This window comes from Hypomesus nipponensis, chromosome 13 (genome assembly GCF_054491055.1).
Source record: "Hypomesus nipponensis isolate SF chromosome 13, ASM5449105v1, whole genome shotgun sequence".
Classification (NCBI taxonomy): Eukaryota; Metazoa; Chordata; class Actinopteri; order Osmeriformes; family Osmeridae; genus Hypomesus; species Hypomesus nipponensis.
This window is the reverse complement of record NC_140373.1, coordinates 18,465,124-18,492,057: the sequence shown is the minus strand read 5'-3', so window position 1 is coordinate 18,492,057 and position 26,934 is coordinate 18,465,124. Positions and strand designations below refer to the sequence as shown.

The 26,934-nt window shown below is 40.1% G+C and overlaps 2 protein-coding genes across 4 annotated transcripts in view; both read right to left on the bottom strand.

Moving 5' to 3' along the window:
- Positions 1–364: 364 nt before the first annotated feature.
- atxn7l3b (ataxin 7 like 3b) lies at positions 365–7,328 on the bottom strand. Its single transcript, XM_084669808.1, has 9 exons — positions 7,244–7,328; positions 6,748–6,802; positions 6,513–6,652; positions 6,241–6,373; positions 3,774–3,945; positions 1,934–2,034; positions 1,658–1,680; positions 1,249–1,291; positions 365–1,124 (listed from the first exon to the last, which is right to left on the bottom strand). Exons 3-9 carry the CDS (start codon positions 6,561–6,563, stop codon positions 1,045–1,047), a joined length of 603 nt encoding a protein of 200 aa, XP_084525934.1. The 5' UTR covers positions 6,564–6,652; positions 6,748–6,802; positions 7,244–7,328; the 3' UTR covers positions 365–1,044.
- A 181-nt stretch (positions 7,329–7,509) lies between these two features.
- The window catches only part of LOC146260529 (upstream-binding factor 1-like protein 1), a 41,078-nt gene continuing 21,653 nt past the window's right edge, over positions 7,510–26,934 (bottom strand). For 2 of the 3 annotated variants that reach the window (XM_084669581.1, XM_084669580.1), the window contains exons 5-13: positions 26,658–26,722; positions 21,340–21,436; positions 15,940–15,987; positions 15,718–15,797; positions 15,301–15,490; positions 8,316–8,363; positions 8,136–8,219; positions 7,971–8,036; positions 7,510–7,891 (exon numbers count right to left, since the gene is read on the bottom strand). In XM_084669581.1, coding sequence (XP_084525707.1) covers positions 7,784–7,891; positions 7,971–8,036; positions 8,136–8,219; positions 8,316–8,363; positions 15,301–15,490; positions 15,718–15,797; positions 15,940–15,987; positions 21,340–21,436; positions 26,658–26,722 — 786 coding nt within the window. In that variant the 3' untranslated portion in view covers positions 7,510–7,783. The remainder of the gene's footprint in view (positions 7,892–7,970; positions 8,037–8,135; positions 8,220–8,315; positions 8,364–15,300; positions 15,491–15,717; positions 15,798–15,939; positions 15,988–21,339; positions 21,437–26,657; positions 26,723–26,934) is intronic. The other variant, XM_084669582.1, reaches the window with a different exon arrangement.

Genomic DNA, 26,934 nt, shown 5'->3' with positions numbered 1-26,934 from the left:
TTTCTCCAAGGCAGAGAAGAAAACCCAGTGCTTGGTTTACACCTATCAACATTTATAGCCACTGGGGGACCAAAGGCAGGCTAGGGGAACTCATATTAATGTTAAATAACCTCCTAAAGTGGAATGTTGATGTCATGGGACCTTTCAGACTATGTGGTGTCAGAAACAGGCTTGCATAACTTTGGCAGTTACATTACTCTGTTTGAACCTCTGCAGGTTTTGCCAAACTCCAAAGTACATAAATATCATTGTTCCCTGTTCATATCAGGCTTACACATCCGAGGTAAAACATAGATTCATTTTATGGATTGTATTAGAATATATGAATATTTTGTTATGCTAGAAGACATGGTCAACAAAGGCATCATTTTTATAACCTTTAATATTTACATGATCACAACAAGTTTGTAACTGGTCACAATGTAAACATATGATATAAATTATTGTTTGATAGATAGAATCCAAACTAAACAATCTAACCATAGAGTGGAGGTTTATATGGTGAACTAAATATTTGTCAAGGATTTGAAAACATCTGGAATCATAATAAACAGGTGTGACAACAGCTGGGAATCCTTGCATGCATTGGTAAAGAGAATCATGATCTTAACTAAGTGAATCTGAAGTCTAAAATACAAAGACGCATTAGCCGTTATTGTCTGAAAAGTGGTCAAATGGAATCATATTTATGTTCACTGTCTACTGAACAGCTTAGTTTCAAAACACAAAAACCTGTCAGCTAACATTTTACACTTTGTACATAGTGGTACCTTTTCCTAGTTGTTAATTGCCCTGACACATTTTTATATAATACATGAAGTGATCAAAATGGAGCCATCTGTAATAAAGTAAGTAACAGATTGAGAATTGGTGTAAGGATTTGTGTAAATAACAAAGAGGTTAATTAAACTAACAAATACATATATTCAGCTTATTGGCTGAATATATACGTACGTACATAGCATACTGACCTATATAGAATTATAGGTCAATTTGAAAACAATAAACCAGAGATGGATTCTTTTTGGTTTTCTTGTCTGCACATTACTGTCGAAAAGTTTCATCTTTCATCATCATGTGCGGGCTTTCCTGGTTCTCCATACGACGCCGAGGGCCCATCATAGCTGGTAAAGAAGTTTTTTTTTCTTTTTTTAAACAAAACTCCCCTTTATTGCCACAAAGACAGCTCCCTAGGTGTATATTTCAAAAGTCATGTGCTCAATTGGAGAGAAAAATGTGTCCACTTACTCTTATGTTTGAATGATTTTGATCTTCGTGGTGAATTTGAATTCTGATATTGAAAAGAAATAGAACCGTTACAAAATGTGGACACAGTATGGAAGAGACATAGCAATGCACATGAAGCTTGGTCGGTTCTGTTTGTCATGTCCATATTAAGGCATAATATCTATTAAAATATTGAGATGAACCCCTGTGACAATGGGATTTTGGTTTCTGAAATGCATTCATTGTTTACTATCTGGTGAGCTGACTGGCCCATCCCACAACCTGGAAGTAGGTGAAAGCTCCAAGCTCACTACATCTATGCCTTTATTGTTTGATACAAAGCAGTTCCTCTATTGGGTATCATGGAGAGCAAAACATTGGGTGTCACACCTAAGGGGAAGAGTGAATATTTCAAATAATATACAGGTACCTTGTCTGATTTTCTCTTCTTGGCTGCAAAAAGAGGGATTTTAGTGAGACTCATCATGGACAATATGTAAGGTTCTCATAAAAGCACATATTCAACACTGGATATATGAGACCACGTGTAATCAGAGAAACTGCTCACTATATTATGCTGTGCATGCTATTAAGAATGAGTATTCTAGGTAACATTAAAGGTTTGTAAGGTATGTTAAAAGTAAGCAATCAATAATGCTTACATTAATCAGTTGCTTTGTTAAAATACTAGAAACTTGTCTGTTACCTTTTTTTTCGGTCCCATAAGACCAGTCATTATCATTGACATCATCGTTGTCCTCTTGATCACTCTCTGATTTGTTATTGGTATTGTTACCAGTCACTATTCTGTGAGAGAAAGCATGAAGTGATTCAATGGCAAAAGTTACATAGTATTACACAGAACCTCGGGAGTATAGATCAGTGGTACAAAACAGATGTGGACATGAGATTTATGGTCAGATGAGTTCTTGCCAAGAGGGCACTTGCCCCGTGGCATGCAGTTGCAAGTCTCAAGTCTCACATATTCGCCGTGAGACTCACAGTGAGACATTTCAACCATTTCTCACGCAACACCTTGTATTTCTCACCTTGAGAAGTAAGGAATAACTTGTGCCGTTAAAATTAATGGGAAAGGCGCAGGCATTCGTTGGTAATTTTCCTGCAGAGTTGATTGCTGTCTCTTGTTATACAGCCAATCAGAAGCAACACCCCCAGCACTGAACCCTGTAAAAACTATAACAACCATTGTAGTTGTGGTGCTCCTTATAAGGTGCTATAAAGATAATACCATGATTTGCTTCTCAGTACATTATATACGTGTAAAATGAGTTGCTGAAAGCATGTGCAAAGCGCGAAACCTTGGTTGCACTGAATAGTGGAGTTAGACCGTTGAACAGTTCCTCACCCGTTTTCAGCTCAGGTTTGGTTTAGGCGGGGCAAAACCTAACCTACCTACGTCACAGCCACCTATCTACGTCACAGCCACCTATCTATGTCAGATCACAGACAGTTTATATAACCTGCATTCTGTTACTCAGCTGGTAGAATGCAAAGACAAAGTAATTAACACATAAAACACTCAGAGACTTCAGGTAGGTATGTTCTGATATCTGCAATTGATTTAGCTAAGTGTTTTTGCTAAATTCAATAAATTTGAGGGGCAGAGCTTCAGCTCCTTCAGACAACACGCCCCACCAGTATCAAGCAGAAAAGGCTGCTGATTTTCTCACAATTTCAAATCCTAATTTAACCTACTTGTCTGTTTTTTTTCATTCGAATTTTGACGGGTAGTTAACAACACACTTCTGTGGTGTGAGTAACTTAAAACTCATGTTCAGTTCTGCTTTACAACCACTTTAACATGGCCGCAGGAACTAGGGGTGCTGAGGGTGCTGCAGCACCCCCTGTTGACAGCACGAGAATTTTAAATGATTTGAATTGAAATAAAGTTGTTGTTTTTCAACAGGTTCATTTTCCACTTTTAGTCATACAATTGGTCAAAATATAATTTTGTTTTATTTGATGTCAAATATGGTTTGTGATGGTTTGTATGGTTTTTGAGAAATAAATATATTTCAAAAGTCGATCTGGTGTAAATGACGTAACTATGCTAAAATTTGAATATTCAAACGAGAAAACAAACTCAGCCAACTATGGCGAGTCAGAAAAGAATATCAGATTTCTTTACAAATCCATCAGGCCAAAAGCCAAATTCAAATGTATCTGCGGACCCTACGCAGACGCGTCTGATGTTGAAGTATAAATCAAACTTCCTGTGCTCTGGTCTTCAATTCGATCTCAACCCATTTGAACAGTTATGGGAAATTTTGATTGACGTGTTATTATAGGACTTTTCACCATCATCATCCTTCCCCATTATCATCCAACCACCAAATGAGGGAATATATTTTGAAATAACAGTGTACCATCCCCTCCAGTAGAGTTCCAGACTTATATCTATACCGATCTATACCATGAACACCATACTAAGACATTTTGTTGTTTTTTCCTTTAGTTTGTAAACCATCTTTATATGTAACTTTGACAATGCATTTACTAAAAATATCTTCAAGTCGCTGTCTTACCTGCGGTTGGCTATGCGGCTGCTGTTACGTCCCATTCCCAGGCACTTCTCCAAGTGTGGGGCAAAACGTGAAGCAGCAATGCTTCGGCTGCAGTTGGGACACACACACTCCTTGTTCTTCCACTGGTTGTACACCTGTCCAAACACGTCCACCCCTGGCTGGTCCACAATTTCTGGAAAAGTATTTTATTATAGCCCGAAAAAAAACTCTGAAGAATAAACTAATGACATTAAACTCAAAGTGAATAATTTCCATTTCACACAGAGCGGTCGGCCTGAACAGTTCCGCCCTTATCAAGAACCTGTGGAAAACACAGGTTCTGAACACTTGTCGGGGCTGTGCACACATTTCTTTACTGCCCTCTTGCAGCCATGCTAAGAGCATGACCCTACTGACAAAAGCATGTGCTTTTAAAATAATTATCTGTCTCCTGCCTCACACAACCCTTGTGGTGTGGTGGGTTTGAGCTGTCAGCACCTGCCTGGTCGTCGGTCTGCCAACGCTGGACCTGGTCGTCAACCGGAAACCAGTCTCCATGACGGCCAACAGCCAGTCTCCCGGGCCTGTCCTACATCTATAAAGTTCAACAATGGATTTTGGTGTTTCAAAACCCATTGACACTGTATGACTATGTTTAGCCTGTGATCTGCTCCTCTCTCTCACCAACTGTCTCTGGAGGAGGGGGTCCCTTTCTGAATAGCTCCTCCCAAGGTTTCTTCAATTTTTTCTCCTGTTGGGAGTTTTTCTGGGAGTTTTTCCTTGTCTTCCTAGAGGATTTAGGTTGGTTGAGGGGCAGTTCTATGGGCGTATGTGAAGCCCTCTGTGACATGCTTACGTGTAAAAAGGGCTATACAAATACATTTGATTTTAAATGAATATATCCTGGTAACATTGTAACCTACATTTTTTTGTTTTGGTCCAACATGGATTACCGACATGTACTGGTTATATAACAGTCAACCCCCCGATTACAGCTCCAGGTGTGAACGAGTTTTAGTGAGTACTGTATGTGTATTTTTATCATGTGGTCTTTGCAGGACTCAAATTTGTTTTGTCATCAAAAGAGACAAATTGATCATTTTACTTAAGTCATTTATTTCTGACTTTTCAAAATACTTTTACACTGGAGCCAAGGACACTGGTAAAGATAATGCATCCAATTCAAGATCAACAATTTGTTGTTGTTTGTCATATTTCATCAACTTGTTTTAACTTGATACAGAACAAGCTCCTAACTGTACATTACTGTGGAAATTATTCAAACAGCTTTAACCTATGAGCATTTTAGCATATCCCTGCAACTGTTCTGCTGGCCAAGTGGGTAGGAGAGAGAACCTCAGTTAGACTGCTACTCGTTACATTGCTACATGTGTACGCCACTTGGGTCAAGAGCTAGGTTGAGAGTTGGATCAATTTTCTTGAACACTGGTCGCTCCTAAACATGGATCTTGTTTAGTGCACACTACTGGCCATTGCTACATACAAAAAATCATTTTGGTGACCATGTTGATGAAAGTGTGGGCAATTTAATGAACTTCTCTATTTTACCCAGTGAAACATATAGTATATCACAAACAAGATGCCAGGGCGTGTTGATTGGTCTGAGAAAGTTGGAGTTTGGTCACAACATGCATCTACTACTCTGTACATTGCTGCATTGATTTTTGGTTTGACCCCAAGAAGTTCCAGATGATGAGAAAAAATGCTTGTATTCATGCCAACAAGTGGTGTTTTTGTCACTTCTTGCCACATTCAGTAATCTGCTTGAATACAAACAGTATTCAAGGTGGGCTTTTCTCACCCTACCTCACAGGCCAGATTTGTGGAAGGATATGGTTGACACATGCATCCTAGACTAGTCTTAGCTGTGAAGGCTGTTGCTTTATCAGATCTGCGAGTGGCGTCTTGGTCGTCTCTCTGATCAGTGTCCTTCTTGCTTGGTCATCTTGTTAGGAGGGAGGGCCTGATCCAGGCAGGCTTTCAGTGGTGTCATACACCTCCTACTTCTACATACTTGTCCTGATAGAGTTCCAAAGCAGTAGAATTTTGGATGCTCATGCACCCCTGATCTGTGCCATTCCACATCTTTCTTTTAGAGATATTTTGAAAGTTCCTTCATGCTCATAGTTGACTCTTTAATTTCCAGCAGATGCTACCAACAGATATGGCTGAATTTATTCTGGAATTATGTGAATCACAACATTGTAAAATGTGGATTTAACTTGTGTATGATTTTGAACTTTTCTTGTATGTAAGCTAATATGATTGATATAAGAGGACAATAATCTAACCAACTAAGCTCATGTTCAGCATGCAGAAAAGGAAATGAGTAACAGACACATGGCCAGAACTGGAATACGACAATCTGTCAAATATAGCCATGCAAGAAAACTCAGATAAACTGAGAATCTTCTGAGAATCATGCCAGTCAACTAAAACATCCTACTGTGAGGCACTGTGCACTTACCAAAGTCCTTCATGCTTTCTTGGTCAGTGTCTTCCAAAAAGAAGTAGCCCTGCTTGACGGCCCGGTGGACTTCAAAACAGAGACCAAGACAGGCGTCTTCTACCAGCTCAGACAAGACGTCCTGAGCTAGGCCCTGACAAGCCACAGAACCAGAGTATGGGGGGGGGGGGTCACTCAGAGAAACTATTACACTGCACAACAATATAACAATTGGAATTACTTTTTACAATGTGAAATGGACAAAGAGCAAAAGAGAAAAACAAAGAGCACACCTCTAGTTTGCTGTTGTCCAGACTGGACATTGAAACCTCCTCCATTTTCATTTGCCAGAACGTCAGGATAAGCCGACACCTCTGTGTTCATACTGTTGTGCAGCAAGTGCAGCAATGGTTCGGACAGGAACAGATGAGAACTGCATGTGGACGAAACATAATAAACCTACAACATGAACCCTTTGCAACTTCTAATAAGACCATTCCTTGTGAAAGTACTTTAAGATATACTTACCGCTGCAGTACAAATTCTGTTAGGATGCGCAGATTCAGTCTATCACGTTCGTAACCTTTTAAGAATAAATACATGATGGCCTCTCAGTATTCTGGCAATATTGCGGCATCAGCAGGCCCCTGTGCATGTTATGAGACTTTTCCATTCGACAGTCCTAATTTACATTATTTTCTAAATATAAGTGATAATGTCATTACAAAATAATTTTTACGGATAACCAAATCATTGTCATTTTTGTTGAGGCAGTCCGTTGATAGAAAAATGGCATGGGCATCGACTCAATTGCAAAGACTAAACAATGGGACACATTTGTAACCCACTGAATTAACCTTTGAAAGAGGTAATTAACGTGTCCACGACCGAATATATACTGTTCATCAGCAGTCTCGTTCGTCCGACAAATGACAGATGACAGAAAATTACCACCTCGTAAATTAGCACATGCCTTGTGAAAATATAAGTCAAATAATTGACCAGAATTTCGGCTTTTGTTTACCTATTCCTGCAGACGTCCATCTTTAGACAAGAGGCTCAGGCAGTAGCAATCGAGCACGACACATGCTGTAACCTATGAAATCATTGTCCAGTCAAACGAGTAGATACCATAATCAGTTTGAGAACGAGGTTTCAATTTGCGATTCTTATTTACCGTAGACTATTTTTACAAAAATAGTTCAGTTTGTAGCATGTAATCAATTGTTAAACCACACAACGGATCCATGTGCGTAAGTCTGAGTTCTTAAAAAATAAATAAGCCTCTGATGCCGATCCGTCATCCTTTAATTCATTCAAGTAGTGTTACCAAGTATGCCATATAAACATTACGATTTGTTGTCATTTTTTTCTCTCCATCTTCCTCGGTTAATGACAACCACAAAAGCTCAAACCAAAAAAATAATAATTGTAAGGAATTTTTTTTAAAGGATTTTTATTTTAGTATACATTAACACACTGCATACAAATTTACATTTGCGAAAACTCGAGTGCCACACCATCTTAACAGCACTGGCCTGTGATTTCCGTCCCCTGCCTTCAGTCACTGTAGCCTAACCTTAAAAAAAAAATCTTCTTCAGAACTGGAACCATCACTGGAGCTCGCTGTCACGTTCTGTTTTAGGCACTCTTCTTCACTCACGTTCTCATCCTAAAAGTGCAATAATAGATCAGTTTAAATGAATGTAATGTGGTAAATTCACAAAACTATGGATTAGAGGTCTTCTAACCTCATCAGAATTGTCATCGTCACTCTCTTCACTGGACGTGTCATCGATCCCATCATCTTCTGAGTCCTATGGTAGGAAAAACATTGTCAGCCCCTAGACAGAGGATGTTGGTATTGGACTCCCCAACTCCATTGTGAGTAACAGGAATGTGTTAAATCCACTTACAGATGTTCTTTTCCTGGACCTTTGTGACTCTTTTGTTCTTTTTTTTTCTTTGCAGAACTTGGAATGATTCAAAATAGCATGTTTCTGAGGAGCAGACATTTTTTTTTAGTTTGAACACAGTATGATCCAAATATGCAAGAACCACATAGAAATACAAGTAACAACAACATAATTACATACTCTTGGGTTGTGCTTCAAGAACTCAGCTTTCTTGATGGCTGACAAATGCTGAAAAGTATAAATATTAGGGCCACCAGTTAAAGGATGTCAATAAAATTCACAGAAAATCACAATTTTAGTCTCAAGACATAACTGTATACAAACATGTGTACATATGAAATAGGGTGAGTTCAGGTAATGTGGGACATCAGGTAAAGTGGGACAGTTATGCATTTGTATGATTTAATATGTGTAAAACCGACATCCATTCACCAGAGCTGATCTTGACTCGTAAATACAACACCTCTAGTCACTATGCAGTGGTTTTTATTTGTCTGACATCAACAGAGTAGGCGTGATCTGGCTTGACAAGAGGTATATACAGGAAAAACGCATCGAAAGTTCAGCGGCATATGACATTCTATTTCTCAATATTAAGGCTGGCAAAATAATTTCAATTAAGTTACAATGAGTACTATTGCAGCATAATGAAGGGTTTTAACCACTGATTAAAACATACACAAACATTTGTAAAATAATGCTTTGTTAGCAATAGGGCTGTACCCACTTAGTCGAGTTTCTAGTCAATATGCTATTGGTCAACTAAGATTTTTTTAGTCGAGCTGGCATATAGCAGTATGAGATCTGTTTCCGCCGTGTCATCATTGCTCAATTAACGAAATGTTCAACAGAAATTGTAGATTATATTATTTAAGACAAATAAACCAACTCTAAAAATATATAATTTAAAAGAAAAGGTGTTGCTGTTTTCCCTTTCGTTAATCTGCGCTTTGTTTTGTTTTGTTATTTTGCACACGGCACGAGCACAATTGGTTGCAGAACTACAAACTCTGCCATAGCCTACTTTGTTGGTGTTATTAGTCAAAATGGCAAAGAAATCTGTGGTATGGCAGCATTTCATTAAAGTACATTTAAATGAAAAATGCCGAAAAATGAATATGCCTATTATAAGAGTCACATCCAAATCGAATGACATTATCTTCTCCAGCCAAGACAAAATCTTTCTCTGTTGCAACGTTCCCCACTCAGCTTCTACGTAAGTTCGCATGCTGCAAGTTTTCAGGCAGTGATAAGCGCGCTCTGATGATTTGCATGTTAAACAAACAATATCTTTAATTTGTAGTACATTGTAAGAGATACTAAATACCATCGGCATTCGGTTACAACAGGACTGGTGATACGAGTTATTATTAGTAGGCTATTAGCGGCTGAATCTGCAATGTCCAGCAGCCATTGAGTCAGATCCCTAAAATGTTTGTACGTTTTTTTTTAAGCGTTTCAAAGTTCGATTAGTCGATTTTCAGACGTTTAAGTCGTGTCTTGGTCGACCAAAGAAAATCTTAGTCGGGGACAGCCCTAGTTAGCAAAAAAAAAAAAAAAAAAAAAAAAAAAAACGTTTTATGTGACTGTCCCACATTACCTAATCATGTCAGGTACAAGTGGGACATCTAGTAATGCTTTGTTTATGCTATAAAAGTAATTTAATTCGACAGTTTTCAATTTTTTAAAACCAATGCATCATACTGCACTTAAGTTCCCAACTAAATAACTTTCACTGTTATCGAACCAGCGCTTTCAGACTGGTAAGCGTGACCACTAACGCGAGTCCAACGAAATGCTAACGCATCATGACTAGCTAGCTAGCACATAAACTGCAGATCACTAAGGTTTACATCAGGTACACTTTATGCCTATTGTATAAGTCAAACCCCACATACCAAGCACCTGACTCAGGCACCTGAAATAGCTGCCTGAGTCATAGAGGGGGTCATGTTATGTTTGAAAGTGTGTAGCTCCTAAAATACTTTGTATTCCCATTTCATTCCAATATATTATATTTGTATCGCCCCTCGGCCTGAGGCAACAGCCCCGGTGGATGTAGGTGGTATTGCATTTCCGATTTGCTACCCGACTCGTCCGGTCGTTTTTATTCTATTAAACCCAATCAACATATCTAAAAACATCTCCCCCAATAATTTTTGTTAGATTCTTGAACCTGGCTCATACAACTAGCTTTTTCATAGATTTTTTTTCTCCAGAATTTTGCTGAGTTTGAAACCAAACCGAAATGGTTAAACTATAGCACCCTATTTATTTACTTACGTCAAGAAAAGTTGCCTGGAAACATGCTTGCGGATACAAACAAGGGACAAGCACAAAAGGGAGCATCAGCAAATCGCTGATTTACCTGAGCTGAATGAGAACAAGGAGAAATGACTTGATAATCTACCGTTACCTGCCTTTATTGTAGCAAGTTTTACAGATGGTTGCACATACATGACGGTTGTTTGTAGAGTTAATTTCTGTTATTTTAAAGCAGATTTAACCATTTTGTAATAAACGCTATTATGCTCATGGCATGACAAACGTAATTATAGCCTAATATAATAAGTTAAAATATTGTGGCATTTTTATGGCATCATTACATATTGTTGACATGTTATTCTGAGGCAAAGACAAAGATTAATAATGTCTGATTTATTAAAATTGATTAATTACTGCCGTGTTTCAAGTTATACCAATAGGACAGATCGAGAAAAACAGTTGGAATATTATCGACTTCCAACAGTTATTAAAAACCGGGGCGAGGAATGCCAGAGATTATCAAAGGAAAGGAGGCGCTTGTGGTTGGTAAGGCTCAACCAAGATCCACAAGGGAAAAAACACGATTGAGTCACTTGGCTACACCTTGAGTATTGGAATGATATCTTACAGTTAAGGTTAGGTTGGTTAAAGACATTATTGCATTACTTACTTTGGCTTTCGCAACACAACGATCGTTGATAACTTGGTACTGCGTCTCCCTCACCCATCCACACACCATCTGGTTATGCAAACCTTTGAAGGATTTAAGGTCTTCCGCTGTGTATGGGCTCGGCTAGCAAACCAGGTAGTTGACTATATCGTACAACTGCATATTAGGGCCAGTAGATACATTTTAAAAATCGGAGCCGGAGGAGAGAGGGGGGGGGTAATATTCCCAGATGAAAGTCGTAAATTTGCAAGAAAAAAGTCAAAGATTCTCAGAGTTTATAAAGTCACAGATTTGCGATAAAAAAAACTAGTACATTTGCGAGAAAAAAAACTGAGATTCTCCCAGTTTATAAAGTCACAAATTTACAATAAAAAAATCTAGTAATTTTGCAAGAAAAAAACTGAGATTCTCCAACATTATTAAGTCGAAAATATGGATTGTTTTTTTTCTCAAGGAACCACAGTCCTTCACTTTGCATGGTCAACCTCATCACAGCACAGACGCCGTCGTTTGCCATGTATAAAGCCCAGTAATGGATGACCTGATCAAATTATACTTTTCAATTGGTTCATGGTTCAACAGGACACAGCCAAGACGCTGCTCTTTTCTAAACTGATCCGCACCTTGAGGATCAACTAATTTGAGGATCTGTCATATTGTGTCCTGATCACAAATTGAATTGCCCGTGGATGTAACTAGTGATATCCTTGCATCTGTCCATTGAATTGTAGTTCCTGATGCACAAAAGCTAACACTTCATCCAAATAATTAGCCTATGATGTTTCCTTCTGAATAGGCCCCAAATCACGACAATGTATTTTCAAAGTGCAAATGCTTATTACAATCTGGTGATTCTAGGAAAAAATCAGGAGTAGCCTATTTCCTTATTGCTGAATCCTTTTCTCTCAAATTTACGACTTTAATCTTGCAATATTACCCCCCTTCTCTCCTCCTGTTTTTTTTTTACCTACTGGCCCTAATACGCCGTCGTAATATCGGGATATGCAACTGAAGGAAGAATCACCGGGTTGTCACGGATCCAAGAAGAAGGAGCTAACGCGTAGGGATCTGCACCGCCCATAAATCTTAATTTCTTGAAATATCGCGCCTTTTCTTGTGGTCCAAGTCATTCCCTCTATACCTTTGCATATTCTCGCCCCCTACAGTGCAATTCGGCAAGGTATACATTAGGGGTACATACATCCGATACTAAGATCGGATATCGGCCCGATATTGAAAAAATAGCTGGATCGGGGATCGTAAAATTTAGCCGATCCACTGGCTGATCCACCCTTTTTTTCACAGCATATTCTATGTAATTTTTCAGCAGCATGAGTTAACCGAACCTTTAGATGCTTGAGTTCTAAATATTTCCGACGGTGCCCACAGCAAGCATAATACTCGAAGCAATGCTACTAGCATGCTAGTGTTACTTGTTAGCCTTCTCATTAGTACCAGAGCCTGTTTAAGGAGAGCCTTGCCACTCCCTAATAAGCCCCATTGTACCGAATTTGGTTGCAGTTCCACCAGAGTTCCACTGGGAGTGATCGCGAGCGAGTGCATGTTGAATGGGAGTCTATGGAGCTAAACGGCTAAATGTGTCTCTTTTGCTGATTGTCGTTGAGAAATCTCCGATTTGATTGTAGTTTTTGCATGTTCAACATGGATTATAGGTCGAAAGTTGAATGAACGAGTACTTATGTCCTTTTGATTTCTTACAGGGTGAGTCGTTGTTGCCTATAACACGCTAGCATTCTGCTAATGAATGCTGATTGGTTAGTGAAGGACTGATACGACCAGAGCTCTTGCTTGATGGCATCTGAAGCGGAATCAGAATGTCAGAGCATTAGCAACATTAGCAACAACTAGTGCTGTCAGTTTAACGCGTTATTAACGGCGTTAACGCAAACCCAAATTAACGGCGTCAATTATTTTATCGCGCGATTAACGCTCTTTTTGGCCTAGCAAACATTGTAGTTTTTTTCACAAGCTGTTGCAACAACTACCGACGTTAGAAAAACTACAACACCACACCGGATCTAGCTAGACTGGAAACAAAACAACAGGCACGCCAAACACTCGTTTGGCTTGCAAGCTGGCTAAAGAGTAGTAGCAGAGCCCGTTTACGGATATTAGACATTCTCTGGTAGTAGGCTAACGTTACGTTTTGAGTGGATGACGAGCGCGAGATGCCGAAATGGATGCCAATAAGATTCTGAATGAAAAGTTTGCTTTTAAAAAGTTGCCAAATGGTTCTATTGACAAGACCAGTGATCTGTGTGTTTTGTCGTTGTAAACTGAGCTATCATCGCAGCACGTCCAGTCTGAAATACCACTTGATGGCCAAGCACACAGCTGATGCGAATTCTCTGCCCCCTTGTCAAAGCCAGGCGATTGCAATGTTGTTTTCAATAAAAAAAATATTTGCACAAAGCAATCCGAACCACTTTTCTATGTTGATAAGAGCATAAAAATTTGTAAAAAGATTGGGACAAAAAGAAATCAGGGACATTTAGAATAGATAAAAATGTGCGATTAATTGTGATTAATCGCGAGTTAACTATGACATTAATGCGATTAATCGCGATTAAATATTTTAATCGTTTGACAGCACTAGCAACAACATTAGCAAGCCAAAACTCTTTCTAGCATGTGTATTGACAGGAAGAGCCTAACCTGTCCGCTGTGTTGTCGATGCCCTGAGAGAAAAAAGTAAGTGACCAGAGCTTGCCGTAAAGCAGTGGCTCTGGTCGTACGATGTGTATGACGTCAATTACATTTTCAAAAGCATTTTAGAACAGAAAGGTGACTTAAAAAAATCTAACATCCAGTAGTGTGTATTTTTTTTGCCTCCCCTTTCGAATTCAGAATTCAAATTACTAGACAAAAAATTATATCCTGAGAAAAGTGGATTTTGAGGGGTATAGCTCCATAGACGTCCATTCATTCTGCATCGCTCGTTAGCGCCCTCACATGGAACTTCAACCAGTTCAGAACCCGGAAGTTTCCCGAGAGTGGCAGTTCTCTCTATATTAGACATTCTCTGTTAGTACATATTGAAGCCATACAGCGTTTGTCGTATAGTTTTTGTCTATAGGAAAATATTCAGTTGGAATTTTCGAAATCGCATATGCAAGCTGCGAGACCCGCATTCGAACGATCACATATGTGCGACGCTACTCGTTCTACACTGTAGATTCTACAGTATAGTAGAGTCGTTGAGCTGCAGGAATTTGGCGTGCTCCTAGCATTGTGCTTGATTAAATTGGTACTATTGTACTCTGCAGTACTACCACCACCCCTCAAAACATTTACTTTGCAGACATTGCAAACAGCCGACGAACTAGTTGGCGTTGCAAGCGTGAAATATCTCCACACAGCCAACTCTTTGGTTTGCTCCATGTTGCTTTTAAGTTTCTGTCTACTGTTTGGACACGAGCTGTAAACCGCACGGTGCAATGCTTCAAGCTAAAAACTTCCATGGTTCACACACCAGCGACAACAAATATATATATATATATATATATATATATATATATTTTTTTTTTAACATGTTTACAATGTTTGGTAGCAGTCTGATTACTATTGTATGTTTGACCAATATACTATTTTGTTTCTACAGCTACATTTTATTTATTTTAATAGGCCCTATGTTTGATTACATTCTATTTTTTGAATTTTAGTTTTTGTAAATAACAAATAAATAAGAACGCAGTTGATTACGTCTGTTATTTTGTCTTATAGGAAAGTCTGGTGCCTTTAGTATTTTCCACATGGTAGAAGGAAGGTATAAGGTGGGAGGTATACAGTTTATTATTAATTCAACAACGGTATCGGATCAGTATTGGGTATCGACAGATACACAAAGCCCAGGTATCGGTATAGGGACTGAAAAAGTTGGATCGGTGCATCCCTAGAATACATCCGCGCTAAAATATCAAGGTGAAAGTCATCATAGCTTGCTTAGTATACACCAAGCTCCTAACCCAACTTTGAGAATAGATTAACGGCGATATTTTTTTTTAGCGGCGATAGGAGTCTCAAGATAATGCAGCGTGTTAACATATATATATATATATATATATATATATATATATATATATATATATATAAACTAAAGAAAAGCTATTCCAAAAGGATGGTGCCAGGACCCCCCTAAAAAAATACATCTTCAGAAAATGTTTACTATAACTGTTACAGCTTAAGTGTGAAAAGATAATACAATCATACACTGAACCAGGTTTGTAGCTCCACTGAGTATTTCAGAACACTTTTCTTTGCTCTCCTCTGGTAGACCTCCTTCTCTTTCTTGTTTAGCTCCTTCCATAGAGGTCTGACCATGGCCAGGCGTTGCTTGGTACTGAGGTGATGCAATTCTAACTTCTCCATTTGCTCATTGCAGAACAATGTTTGACCCCATCTGATTGAAGTGAACACAAGCAATACAGAATTTCAATTAATTATTCTAGTGCCCCTGCGTCAAAGAAGGTTGTGCACATCAAGAATCATGACCCCCACACTACACTGACAAATACATTCCTGCTTTGTATTTCAATTACACTTTTTACTAAATGAGTCAATTGTCTTATCAAAAGTCAGTCTAATTTCCCAACTTATGAAAAAAGCCTTCAGGGCTTAATGACTCACGCAGGTGGTTTCTTGGGTTCACCAGGAAATAGTGTTTTATTCTCCTTTGGGTCAGGTGGATTTGAGATGCCCAGGGAAGGCTGCGGTACATAAGTGTAAATGTAATTTTTTTACAATCAACACTTGATTGAGGACAACATGTCTAGGTTTGTTTTGATGAGGTAGTTCTACTGATAATCAATGTCATGTATTTTGATTGTGGGTTGACACCACTCATCTAACCTCTTTGTTGGCCTTAGTTGGTGTGTCCATGGGGCACTCCTCTATTGTCTGAAACAGAACACACTTTGGGTTAGAAAGATGTAACATTATGCTTGCGGGTGCGACGGAATGGGTAATGGTCTGAAAATGTGCTGGTGTTAAATTTCCAGTTGACATGAAGAGTTACTAGTGACTACTATTGTGGGAATTCTGCCACAACAGTTCTTCACATTTCGGAACAAAACTTTAACTTGTGAAGCCAGAATTGGCAGGCATTCTTTAGAATCCATCTATGACTTATTCTAAATTCTCAAATTGATGCAGAGATGAGTAGTTAGATTACTAAGTGACATAAATCATATTGATGTGCAAGCCAATGAGCAATCCCCCCATCCTGCCTTAAGACATCAATAACTAAATCATTGGCATAAAAACTGCAATTTTACCATCACCACTATGAAACTTGTCTATGAAAGTTTTCTGTGCGATCCATCATCCTCACTCAATTTAAAGTATCTTCCAATGTTTTGGTTCTCTTCCAAACTGATGCCTACAAGCAATTCCTATTTCAATGTGGACCAGAAGATACCCTTGATACTCCGACAGTATCAAAGAGGGATGTCTCCATCAATTTTACACTTTGCAATATTTGACCATTGTTCAAGTCAAAAAATTGTTCCCGGGTCTGTCAAGTTCCTTGTTAAGTGTGGAGGGACACCATCTTCAAGCCAGAACACACATTCTGGATTGGAGGTGAGTGAGGGGCTTATCTAGGATACCTAAAGAATATGATTTTATTGAATAATGGGTCCCTTTGGGCTTGGTATTTTGTTATGACATGCACATTAAGGCAGTAAATTGTTTCCCTGTTATATAGACTAGGGTCCATAAGTCTGGTTTCATTTAATCATTTACCAAAACTTAAAAAAGATAGGTAAATGTCTATTTTAGCAATCAAAGTACTCACACACAACCTACCCCACTCATATAGCCCTGACCCTAACTCCTGTGTGGGCCACTCCCAATCCTCCAGACTTCACCCAGCCATTCACATCATTTGCAGTGGTGAAATGAGCTACCCATTCAACTTGGCACCTCTCCTATAGACCTTTCACCATGGTCTCAACACGCTTCTCTTCAGGCTCAACTCTTTTTTAGCTTGGCCTAAGTCACCGAAAGCAACACATTACTTATCTCACTGAGTGGGTATAAAGTATGAAGCCTACATACAGCTGGCATTGGACAAATGTCCCTCTGCACGCATCAGGGATGTCGATTTCATTATACATGTATACATTAGACATGTGTGCATGTCTAACATGAAAACCCACCCACTTTTGGAAAAGGCTAATATGTCCCCCCTCCCAACACACTTCTTATAAAGAAAATTGTATTGTACGGCTGCAGTTATTCAAAAAAGCATTCCCATCTACATGGGGAAACAAACCTATGCCCCTGGCACACATTATGTGAGGCCAATGGAAAACATATGCTTTTATTTTACAAATTTACATGACTTTTGAGTCCAGAAATCAACTTTTTTTTTATTTATTTTTTTATTACATTTCCTAACCTAACTTCTGGGGTTTTCCATGACCATGTGGAAACCCAGAGAGTCATTCAGATCTGATGAACGAGCGAGTAGTCTTGGCAACTTGACCGTGCTCCAGGCATCTTCAATGCCTCCCTTTCACACTGTTCTCCCAACTTTTTTCACATGGAAGTTACAGACAGGGTAAACAACAAATTTAATGAAATGTCAGAGTCCAGGGGGCTATTGCACAAAAATAGAATAAAGAAATCCAGGATAACTGAAAAAGCCCAGCTGGAGTTAGTGTGATCCGTTCATCACGGCTTATTCGGTTGCACATTTGCCAAACCAGGATGAGAAGGTGAAGCTTTGTCAATCCAGATGTACATAGTTGGGATAAGTGCACCTTCACGGCTTTCTTAAAAAGACCATGGTATTGATCACAGATTGACTGATGCAGAAATGGAGAAAACGCTTGCAGCTTATTTTTCACCCGCTAAGCAGCAACTAATTACGGAAATTGAAGCATAGTGAAGCATATAAAATGTAAAAAAGGAAATACGGCTGCTGTTATTAAACAGAGAGAAAAGCCTGGCAGACAATCGCGGACCGACTGAAAGAGTAATGATTGAAAAATATCTACTACTAAGAAAGTTGTACACTGTAATTGCTTTTATGCTTGTTTATGTATTGGTTGTATTGCTGTATCTGTGTTTAATAAATGTGCTGGTTTTATTGTAAAGTGTCTTTGAGTAGCCTATCATGTAAAGCACTATGTAAATAACATGTATTATTATTTATCCTACTTTGCCTTGAAAGTGAGCAGAAGGAATACATTTACCCTAAGGACTAGGCCTAATTCCAAACCCTTATGTAAGAATATGTTTTACAACCATATGCACAAATCTCTATAAGCGGTGTCTGATTCTAAATATATTTCTACAATCAATGTTCATACAGAACAAACATGACTGGACAAAAAAGATCCTGGCAACAAGTCATGATAAAATTTAAAAACATTTTGCAGGCTGGTCAGTGCCTTAACAGTTTGTAAATGGTATGTAAAAATTACTTACAAGATGCTTGCAACATATTCTGCTACAGTCTGGTGGCAGGAGAGTAACTGTGTCGCTGGACACACAAGGCCTGAAAGTACCTTGTATGAAGAGGGCAGTTTTTGCAGGTGTTCAGTAGCTGTCCCACCCTGAATCCCTTCCATCACAGGCCTTCCTTGGTTTAAAAGAGCGACACAGTTACTCTCCTGCCACCAGACGAAGATCCAGTGGGTATTATTCATTAAAAGCACATGACTTGGCACATCCTGTCAATATAAAGTCTATTCAATATGGCAGGGGGAAGGAACTTCTGCAGTATGGGAAGGGGCTTCTGCAGCTGATGATGAGGAGACTGTGTCACTGTACTCCAGAAGGCCTGAGGTATCATGTAAATTGTATGAAAATGCATATTTAGCCCATAATGGATGAGAAGTCATTTCAGATCAGTTTATTCTCTGCTCCAGAAGGGCAATTTGTATGCAGTAAGAAGGCATCACATGAGAAAATACAACTCAAACCACACAACAATTAACACAATAAAAGTCAGTTATATAGCACTCATTATATATATTTGTAACAGGATCCAGAGGCAGTAGGCTACAGTACAGTAGCCTGACCGCCAGCCTGGCAACATAGTAAGTATGAGCTAAAAGAAATCTAAATGATGTACAATTCCTGCTGTGCTAATCAATGGGTGGTTTACAGAATTCACAAACAATCAGATGTCTCTACTCAACATCTGAAAATGCTAATTGAGCTGGCAGATGCACAGATTGCTGTCAATAAAAGTCTCCAGGATCTAGACCTTGGTATTGAAATTAAGAAGAAAACACTGAGGAAACTGTATTAGGAGATAAAGAAACTAGAAAAATAAGTGACTTAAATCCACACTTAAGCATATCTGTAAAACAATGTATTAACCTCTCACGTTGGAAAGGTGAATGGGACTTTATACACTGCTCATAAAGGGAACACTAACACATCCTAAATCTCAATGAATTAAATAAACTCATTAAATAGGCTACTTTTTTCTTTGCATAGTTGAATGTGCTGACAACAAAATCACACAAAAATGATCAATTATCAATGGAATCAAAGAAAAAGTATTTAAAAAAAAAAATTGAGCAGTGTAGGCTATATCGCCTTCTTACTGACTTCATTGAAATCACAGTTGCAACTTCATCAACCATTCCTAAACAACTGCAATAGTAGGGTTTCAATTAAACTTGTGACAGCAATAGTGACAAGTAATGCATGTTAATAAAAAATACATAAGAACACATTCAGACGACAGCGAAAATACCTGTTAAAAACGTTTATCTCGGATTAGAGCGGCAGCTGATTTAACACGAGACTCCAGAATGAATCTTAGCCTGGCTGTTAGCCTGCTCGGGAAGAATAAATCTACATGGTTGCTTGGCTGGGTTTAATTCATCCTGCTTTCGTGCAACCAACTCAAAGCTAAATTCATCCAGGATAACTTGAATATCCCGACTTCATCCCTTATCCTGGTTTTGTGCAATAGCCCTCTGTTCCATAAGGCCGCTCAAAAAAGCTGGACTTGCAATCCCAAAGCTGACTTGACTTAACCCAACAAGTCAGTCAGGGCTAAATGTCTAAACGGGGCTAAGGGCTAAATGTCTGTGAGGGCTGCCTCACAGACATCTCCGCCTGGATGACCAAGCACCACCTCCAGCTGAACCTCTTCAAAACAAAACTTCTCATCATCCCAGCCTAACCCTTCCTCTCCCACAATCTCTCAATCACCCTGGGATTGGCGATGGTGACCCCTTCATCCTCTGCCAAGAACTTTGGGGTTAGCATGGATGACAGGCTCTCCCTAACAGCCCACATTGCTGCAGTCTCCCGGTCTTATAGATTCACCCTCGACAACATCCGAAAGATCCGGAGATGCCCGTCTGAGCATCCCATCCAGCTGTTAGTCCAAGCACTTGTCCTCTCAACTACTGCAACTCTCTGCTCGCCGATCTCCCAGTATGCGCAACCCACCCTCTCCAAAGGATTCAGAATGTAGCAGCCCGACTGGTCATTAATCTACCCAGATTGTTACCCTGCTCCTCATCTCCCTCCACTGGCTTCCCATCACGGCCCGTATCAGATTCAAGACCCTGGTACTGACCTCCTGAGCGGTGAACGGGACTGGACCAGACTACATCAAGTCTCTCCTCCAGCCTTACACTCCCACCCGCTACCTACGGTCTTCTTCCGACAACCACCTGGTGGTCCTACCGCTCAAGACCGCCCGGTCCCAACACATGCTCTTCTCCTGCCTGGCCCCCCAGTGGTGGAATCAACTCCCCACCTCCATCAGAGACACTGATTGTCTACCCACCTTAAGTAAAGGCTCAAGACGCACTTATGACTTATTGAGACACTTGTTGCTCTTGTTGGTTAGTTGTAACAGATTTAAAATTATTTTCTTGCTGTGAAATATATTATTGTTGTTTGCTTTTCTACAGGTACACTCTTGCACTTTTGAGGTTCATGTTGTTTAATTGTAACTTGTTTAACTACATGCTCTTATGGTTCCTGCCTTTGGCCTTTTTTCACAATGTATAATTCATGTTTTGGCTACCCACACTGTTTGGGGATATCTCGGTGTTATGATCAGTGACCTATGCACTTTTGTAAAGCTCTCTTGGAAGTTGCTTTGGATAAAAGCGTCTGCTATATGAATACATGTAAAACGCAATGTTTACGGCCACATGACTTCATCCCAAAAGAACATTCTTTGTAAGCTAACTGACATAAGCCTGGCTCATTCGGTAAACTGGCTTTATGGAACAGGGCTTACTTACAAAACAAAAAACTCACTTTTGTGGAGGCCGGCAAAGACTCCTGTTCATCGTTGTTCGGGAGTCCATGAAGGGTCACAGGACTGCATAAACCAATAAAATCCAGACACAGATTTCTGAAAAACAATCGGTTTACTTGATACTTTTAATATCAATACAATGGCACATACCTTTCTAATGTAAGCATAAAAGAAGAATAAGTACAAAATAGTGCATATCATTAAGAATTTTACAAGTGAGAATGTGAAGGAAAAACCTGAATAAATAAGAAACATAACGACTGCCAATACTTCCATACAGGTGTACTGCATGATCCAATTAAGCGATTAACACCTTGTCATGCTCTGACATACAAAAATGCTGAGAATACCCATTTGACTTCAATCAACAGGAAACTACGTGATTTTAAAGAGGCTAAATTATTGGGACTCAAATGGTCAGAGCTACAATCACCAAGACTGCTCAACTGATTCATAAATTCAGTTCAGTGACAAAAGTGCCATTGTATCTACAGGAGGGACAACAAGACAACAAACTCAATTTAGTTTGCTATTTAGTAGGCTAATTTAGTGGGCTATTATAGCATGTACTGCATTTGCAACAATTTTACATTCAGCGTTGAGCATACATCTGCTCCAACACGCTCCCTGATGGGTGAATAGGCACGTTCTTGCCAAGAGGGCACTTGCTCCTGCATGCGTGGCATTGAGTGATGTAACAGTAAAAGCCAGAATGTTTGACCCCTACAGTAAGGGTCCTGGGGCTCTGTTAAGCTGTGTGGGTATTTCCCTGGCATGGTTTGGGTCCACTTGTCTTGTTAGGGTGAAGGGTCCTTGCAAATAACTATAGTTGTTCTGAGTGATAACCTTTATCCTGTGATTAAAGAAAATGGGCTGGTGCGTATGGAGTTAGTTTCATACTTCACAAACGAACGTAACACAATTCACAAATGTATTTCATATAGTGGTGGGCATAGATTAATCATCTAGATTATTCTCACTGTAATCTTGGCGTATAGCTCATTTGAATCCCGCCGAAGGCATTCAGAATATGTGTGCTACCAAAATAATGACTAAAAGTAAGTCTTTGAGCACGGGTTTCTCAAGCCAGGTGGCGCAGTAGACCAGGGGCTCATCTCCTGTTTCCAAAATGCATCACAAAACTGCTTGAGAAAGCTGTTCTACTATGATAATTGGTGCTGACAATAAATTATGTTCAATAAGATGTACTTCTGTTTATTAACCGTTTATTAGATTAGTTAGCTTGGCTGATAGAGCTGTGCTGACGGGCTTGCCTCGGTTGCACTCAAACATCGTAGTTTGACGACGACTCTTCTCCTGCGCTACATCAGTGCTTGGCCCGGCATCTTCAGCATTAGCTAAGGGATGCTTTAGGTGGTATTTGAGACTGGAAAAACTCCTACAGTAAACTAATTTCGCATAGCACAAGGCATGCGCGCAGATGGCACTGGGGACGGGGGGGACATGTCCCCCCCAGATTCATAGCGACCCTGATCCGTCCCCACCACTCTCCCTACGTAAGACGACAAGCATCAGTTATAACTGCACAGCTGATTAGGCGATGTTAGCGTGTGTAACGTTGGCCACACAAAAGTACTACAACACTTGAAAGGAAAAAGTGTCTTATGCTTATTTTAAAGTATTAAAGTAGTGCTTTTAGGCTTGGCGTCTTCCTAGTTGTCATGGAGATGACGTTAGTAGGCCCGATCTTTTGGCTGCTTAAAATTGTAGCCTAATGTTTGGCTCGCTCCTTTTCATTCAGTGCTCGAATTACGTGGTAGCCAGAGGGAGCCGAGCTTCCATAGAGTGAGGACTGGCTCCCATGAAAGCAACAAAGTCAAAAATCTTAGGGGGTCTCTCATATCTAAGGTGTCTGCCGTATGTTGCATTGTAATTTTGATCTGAAACAACGCTCATTACCCATCCCTGTGCGCCACGGTCTCTTACCATTAAAGAATTAAATTATAGGCTACTACAGGACGTACCAGATGCAGATTTAGAATCAGAAAATATAGCACTAGCAACAGCTAGTTCTAGCCAGGCGACTAGCTCTACCGAGGTAGAGGACCTGAAGAAGAATTTATGAAGGTAAATATTGCTGGTCTGGTTCAAATGAGTTACGTTATATTTCATTTTTAAATTGAGAATATCTTCTTTGTTTTGCGAAATTGAAATGAAATATGGACTATTGCTATACTATATATCAATAATATGTTGCATGCATGCAAACTCCTCACCTAAACCTCACAGCCAATCAGGGTCTGGTTAAAATACCATGATATTGTTTAGAAGAGCACAGATTCTACATTGATCTAGCCTCTTAATTTTGCTCTCAAAGTGCACTAGATTGATGCGTTTAACTTTACATTTTAAGAAATGTTCTTCCGGGGGAGCATGCCCCCAGACCCCCCTACAGGGTCGGGGGATTGCAGTATCATTCTAACTTTTGTTACCTCAGTATTGCACTTCAGTAGGCCTATATATACCGAAGCTGCAATAAACATTGCATATATGTACATGTATATTACACAAAATAACAAATGGAGTTGGAATCATTTGCTGACAGCTTGGTCCCCCCCAGTTCAAAAATTCCATCTGCGCCCCTGGCACAAGGTGCAAACAAGTCTTGTCGAGGTTTCCATTGGGAAGCTTCTTAAAAATACATTTTCCCTGACGCAAACCAGGCGGCTTCATAGCTGCATCCATGTTAGCCAGGTCACGTTTGAATTTCATACACAAGGCATACACACAGGTTCGAAGACTCGTTCTCGCCCCCTACAGTGCATTTCGGCTAGGTATACATCCGCGCTAAAATATCAAGGTGAAAGTCATCATAGCTTGCATAGTATAGACCCAGCTCCCAACCCAACTTTGAGAATAGATTAACGGCGATAATTTTTTTCCCGCCTGATAGTCTCACGTTAACGCAGCACGTTAATGCCAATAACGGCCCACCACAAATGTCATGATTCACAAATAAAAGTAACGCGATTCACAAATGCATTTCATGATTCACAAATAAATGACCCCATTACATTTGTTTGCAACCTGATGACCGGACTAAATGACTACAGACCCGTCGCCCCCACCTCTGTGGTAATGGAGTCTTTTGAGCATCTGGTGCAGGCAAACCTCAAATCCATAATGGACCCTCTTCTGGACCCCCTGCAGCCTAACAGGTCTATAGATGAAGCAGTAAACATGGCCCTCCACTTCACCCTCCAGCACCTGGACTCCATGGCATCCTATGCCAGGATCCTGTTTGTGGACTTCAGCTCTGCCATCATTTGACACCAATGACACGATCATCCTGGCCCTGCTTTTGGAAAAGCTCTCCCAGCTGAACGTGTTTGACTCCACCTGCAGGTGGATCACAGACTTCCTGTCTGACAGGAAGCAGTGCGTGAAGCTGGGGAAACATATGTCTGACTCCCGGTCCATCAGCACTGGATCCCCACAAGGCTGTGTCCCTTCACCTTTGCTTTTCTCACTGTACACCAACAGCTGCACCTCCAGTCACCAGTCTGTCAAACTCCTCAAGTTTGTAGATTATACCACCCTCATTGGGCTCATCTCTGGCGGGGATGAGTCTGACTACAGGTGGTAAGATGAAAATCTGGTAACCTAGTGCAGCCAGAACAACTTTTAACTAAAGCCTCTCAAGACAGTGGAGATGATTGTGGACGAAGAATACAGCCCCATCACCATGTGCCACTCCCCAGTCAACGCTGTGGAGTCCTTCTGCTTCCTGGGCACTATCCTCTCCCAGGACTTCAAGTGGGAACTAAACATCAGCTCAAAAAGCACAACAGAGGATGTACATCCTATGGTAGCTGAAGAAGTTCAACCTGCCAAAGACAATGATGGTGCACTTCTACACAGCCATCATTGAGTCTATCCTCACCTGCTCCATCACTATCTGGTACGCTGCCACTGCCATGGACAAGAGCAGACAACAGCGTTCCATGTGCACTGCTGAGAAGATGATCGGCTGCAATCTGCCTACCCTTGAGGACTTGCACACCTTGAGGACCTTGAGGCAAGCGAGAAAGATTGTGTCTGACTCCTCCCACCCTGGATGCACACCATTCCAGACACTCCCCTCCAGCAGGCTGCAGTCCATCAGGACCAAAACCTAACACCATAAGAACAGTTTCTTTCAGTCTGCAGCTGGCCTCATCAACAAGGCCCAGGACCCCCAACTGACACTAACACTGACACTCAATTATAAAATACTTAGCATTACATTAACGCTCCTCTGACTCACAGCCTACTGAACTCTCGTTACTTTATCTGTTATTATATACTGTACAGTTTGTCAGTATTTTGTTGTAAATATCAACAATAAAAAATACATTTAGTACTTTTTATATTTTAAGACTGCACACACTTTTAGAATTCTTCTATGTTTACTGTATGCACTGCCCCCACCAAAGTAACTTCCTTGTTGTGTAAACTACTTGGCTATTAAACTGTATTCTGATTTAAATGTAACTGCAGCCATGCCATGGCCAACCAACAGAGGGCAGTTCTGCTTGTGTTGGCAAGTGGCTTGTTATTGGCCTATGGTTGTTTTACAGCGTAGTTCTGCTATGCATTATGTACAGTACTTTGGATCAATTTGTATTGTGTTAAATGGGCTTTATAAATAAAGGTTGCTGTTGTTATCGAAGAAAGTGTTTCAGGAAAGTCATGCAATCCCTCCTGTCCTTCCAGAAGCTCGCCCTATGATGACCCCTCGGGTCATTGAATGGTTTGATGAGTATGAAAATGATGTGCCTCATGTGCTAGGGCCTTCAGTGCCATCAGATCTCAACCTACTTCAGGGGTAGGCAACCCTGGTCCTAGAGAGCCGCTGTCCTGCATGTTTTAGATGTTTCCCTGCTCCAGCACACCTGATTCAAATGAATGGGTCGTTATCAAGCTCTGTGGAAGCCGGGTAATGACCATTCATTTGAATCAGGTGTGCTGATGACAGTCACCGGTCTATGATGTAGCATCCGCATGCCTATAATAACAGACACAATTTAGACATGTTATCTTTGTTTTTCTCCATTGACTATAAACCCCATCCTCTGACCTACATATTTCAGAGAGGCTTTGCTTGTACCGGTTTGTCTGAACAGATCATGTTCATGTGGAGGTGTTTGTTAATCTCTCTCTCTCTCTCTCTCTCCATTCAGCTAGTTGTCTGATACTTACAAGATCCAAGATCCTAAACTCATGGTCACACCGTTCCAGTGGATATGGATTGAACATTTTTCCACAGTTGCCATTGTAAAATTCCTTACACTATTTCAAGGATATTTCTACTTGCCTTCTGTGTTCCTTTTCTTCTGTATACTGTTTCTTTGCTGCCTGGAACTTCTCGATGTATATACCCTATTTACAGAAACAAAACAAGCATTACTTAGTAACAGGATTACCTCTGTCAGGCCTTTCACTGGACACAAAATCTAAAACGGTTGGTGGTCCTGGGAGTCGAATGGTACGCAAATGAAACCAGTTAGCTTGAGGAAGAAACATCATAGATGGGTTGATACATTTGGGACAAAGGCAGCGTTTGGCTGCAAAGATATCCCAGCATGAAAAAC

Bases quoted from the DNA above. Each gene is read 5' to 3' on its own strand.
- atxn7l3b (XM_084669808.1), bottom strand. From the start codon at position 6,563: ATGAAAATGGAGGAGGTTTCAATGTCCAGTCTGGACAACAGCAAACTA. The intron at 6,374-6,512 runs GTGTGCTCTTTG...GTGGCTTGTCAG, and splicing joins TGGACAACAGCAAACTAGAG to GGCCTAGCTCAGGACGTCTT. The intron at 1,292-1,657 runs GTACCTGTATAT...TTTCAATATCAG, and splicing joins AGAAGAGAAAATCAGACAAG to AATTCAAATTCACCACGAAG.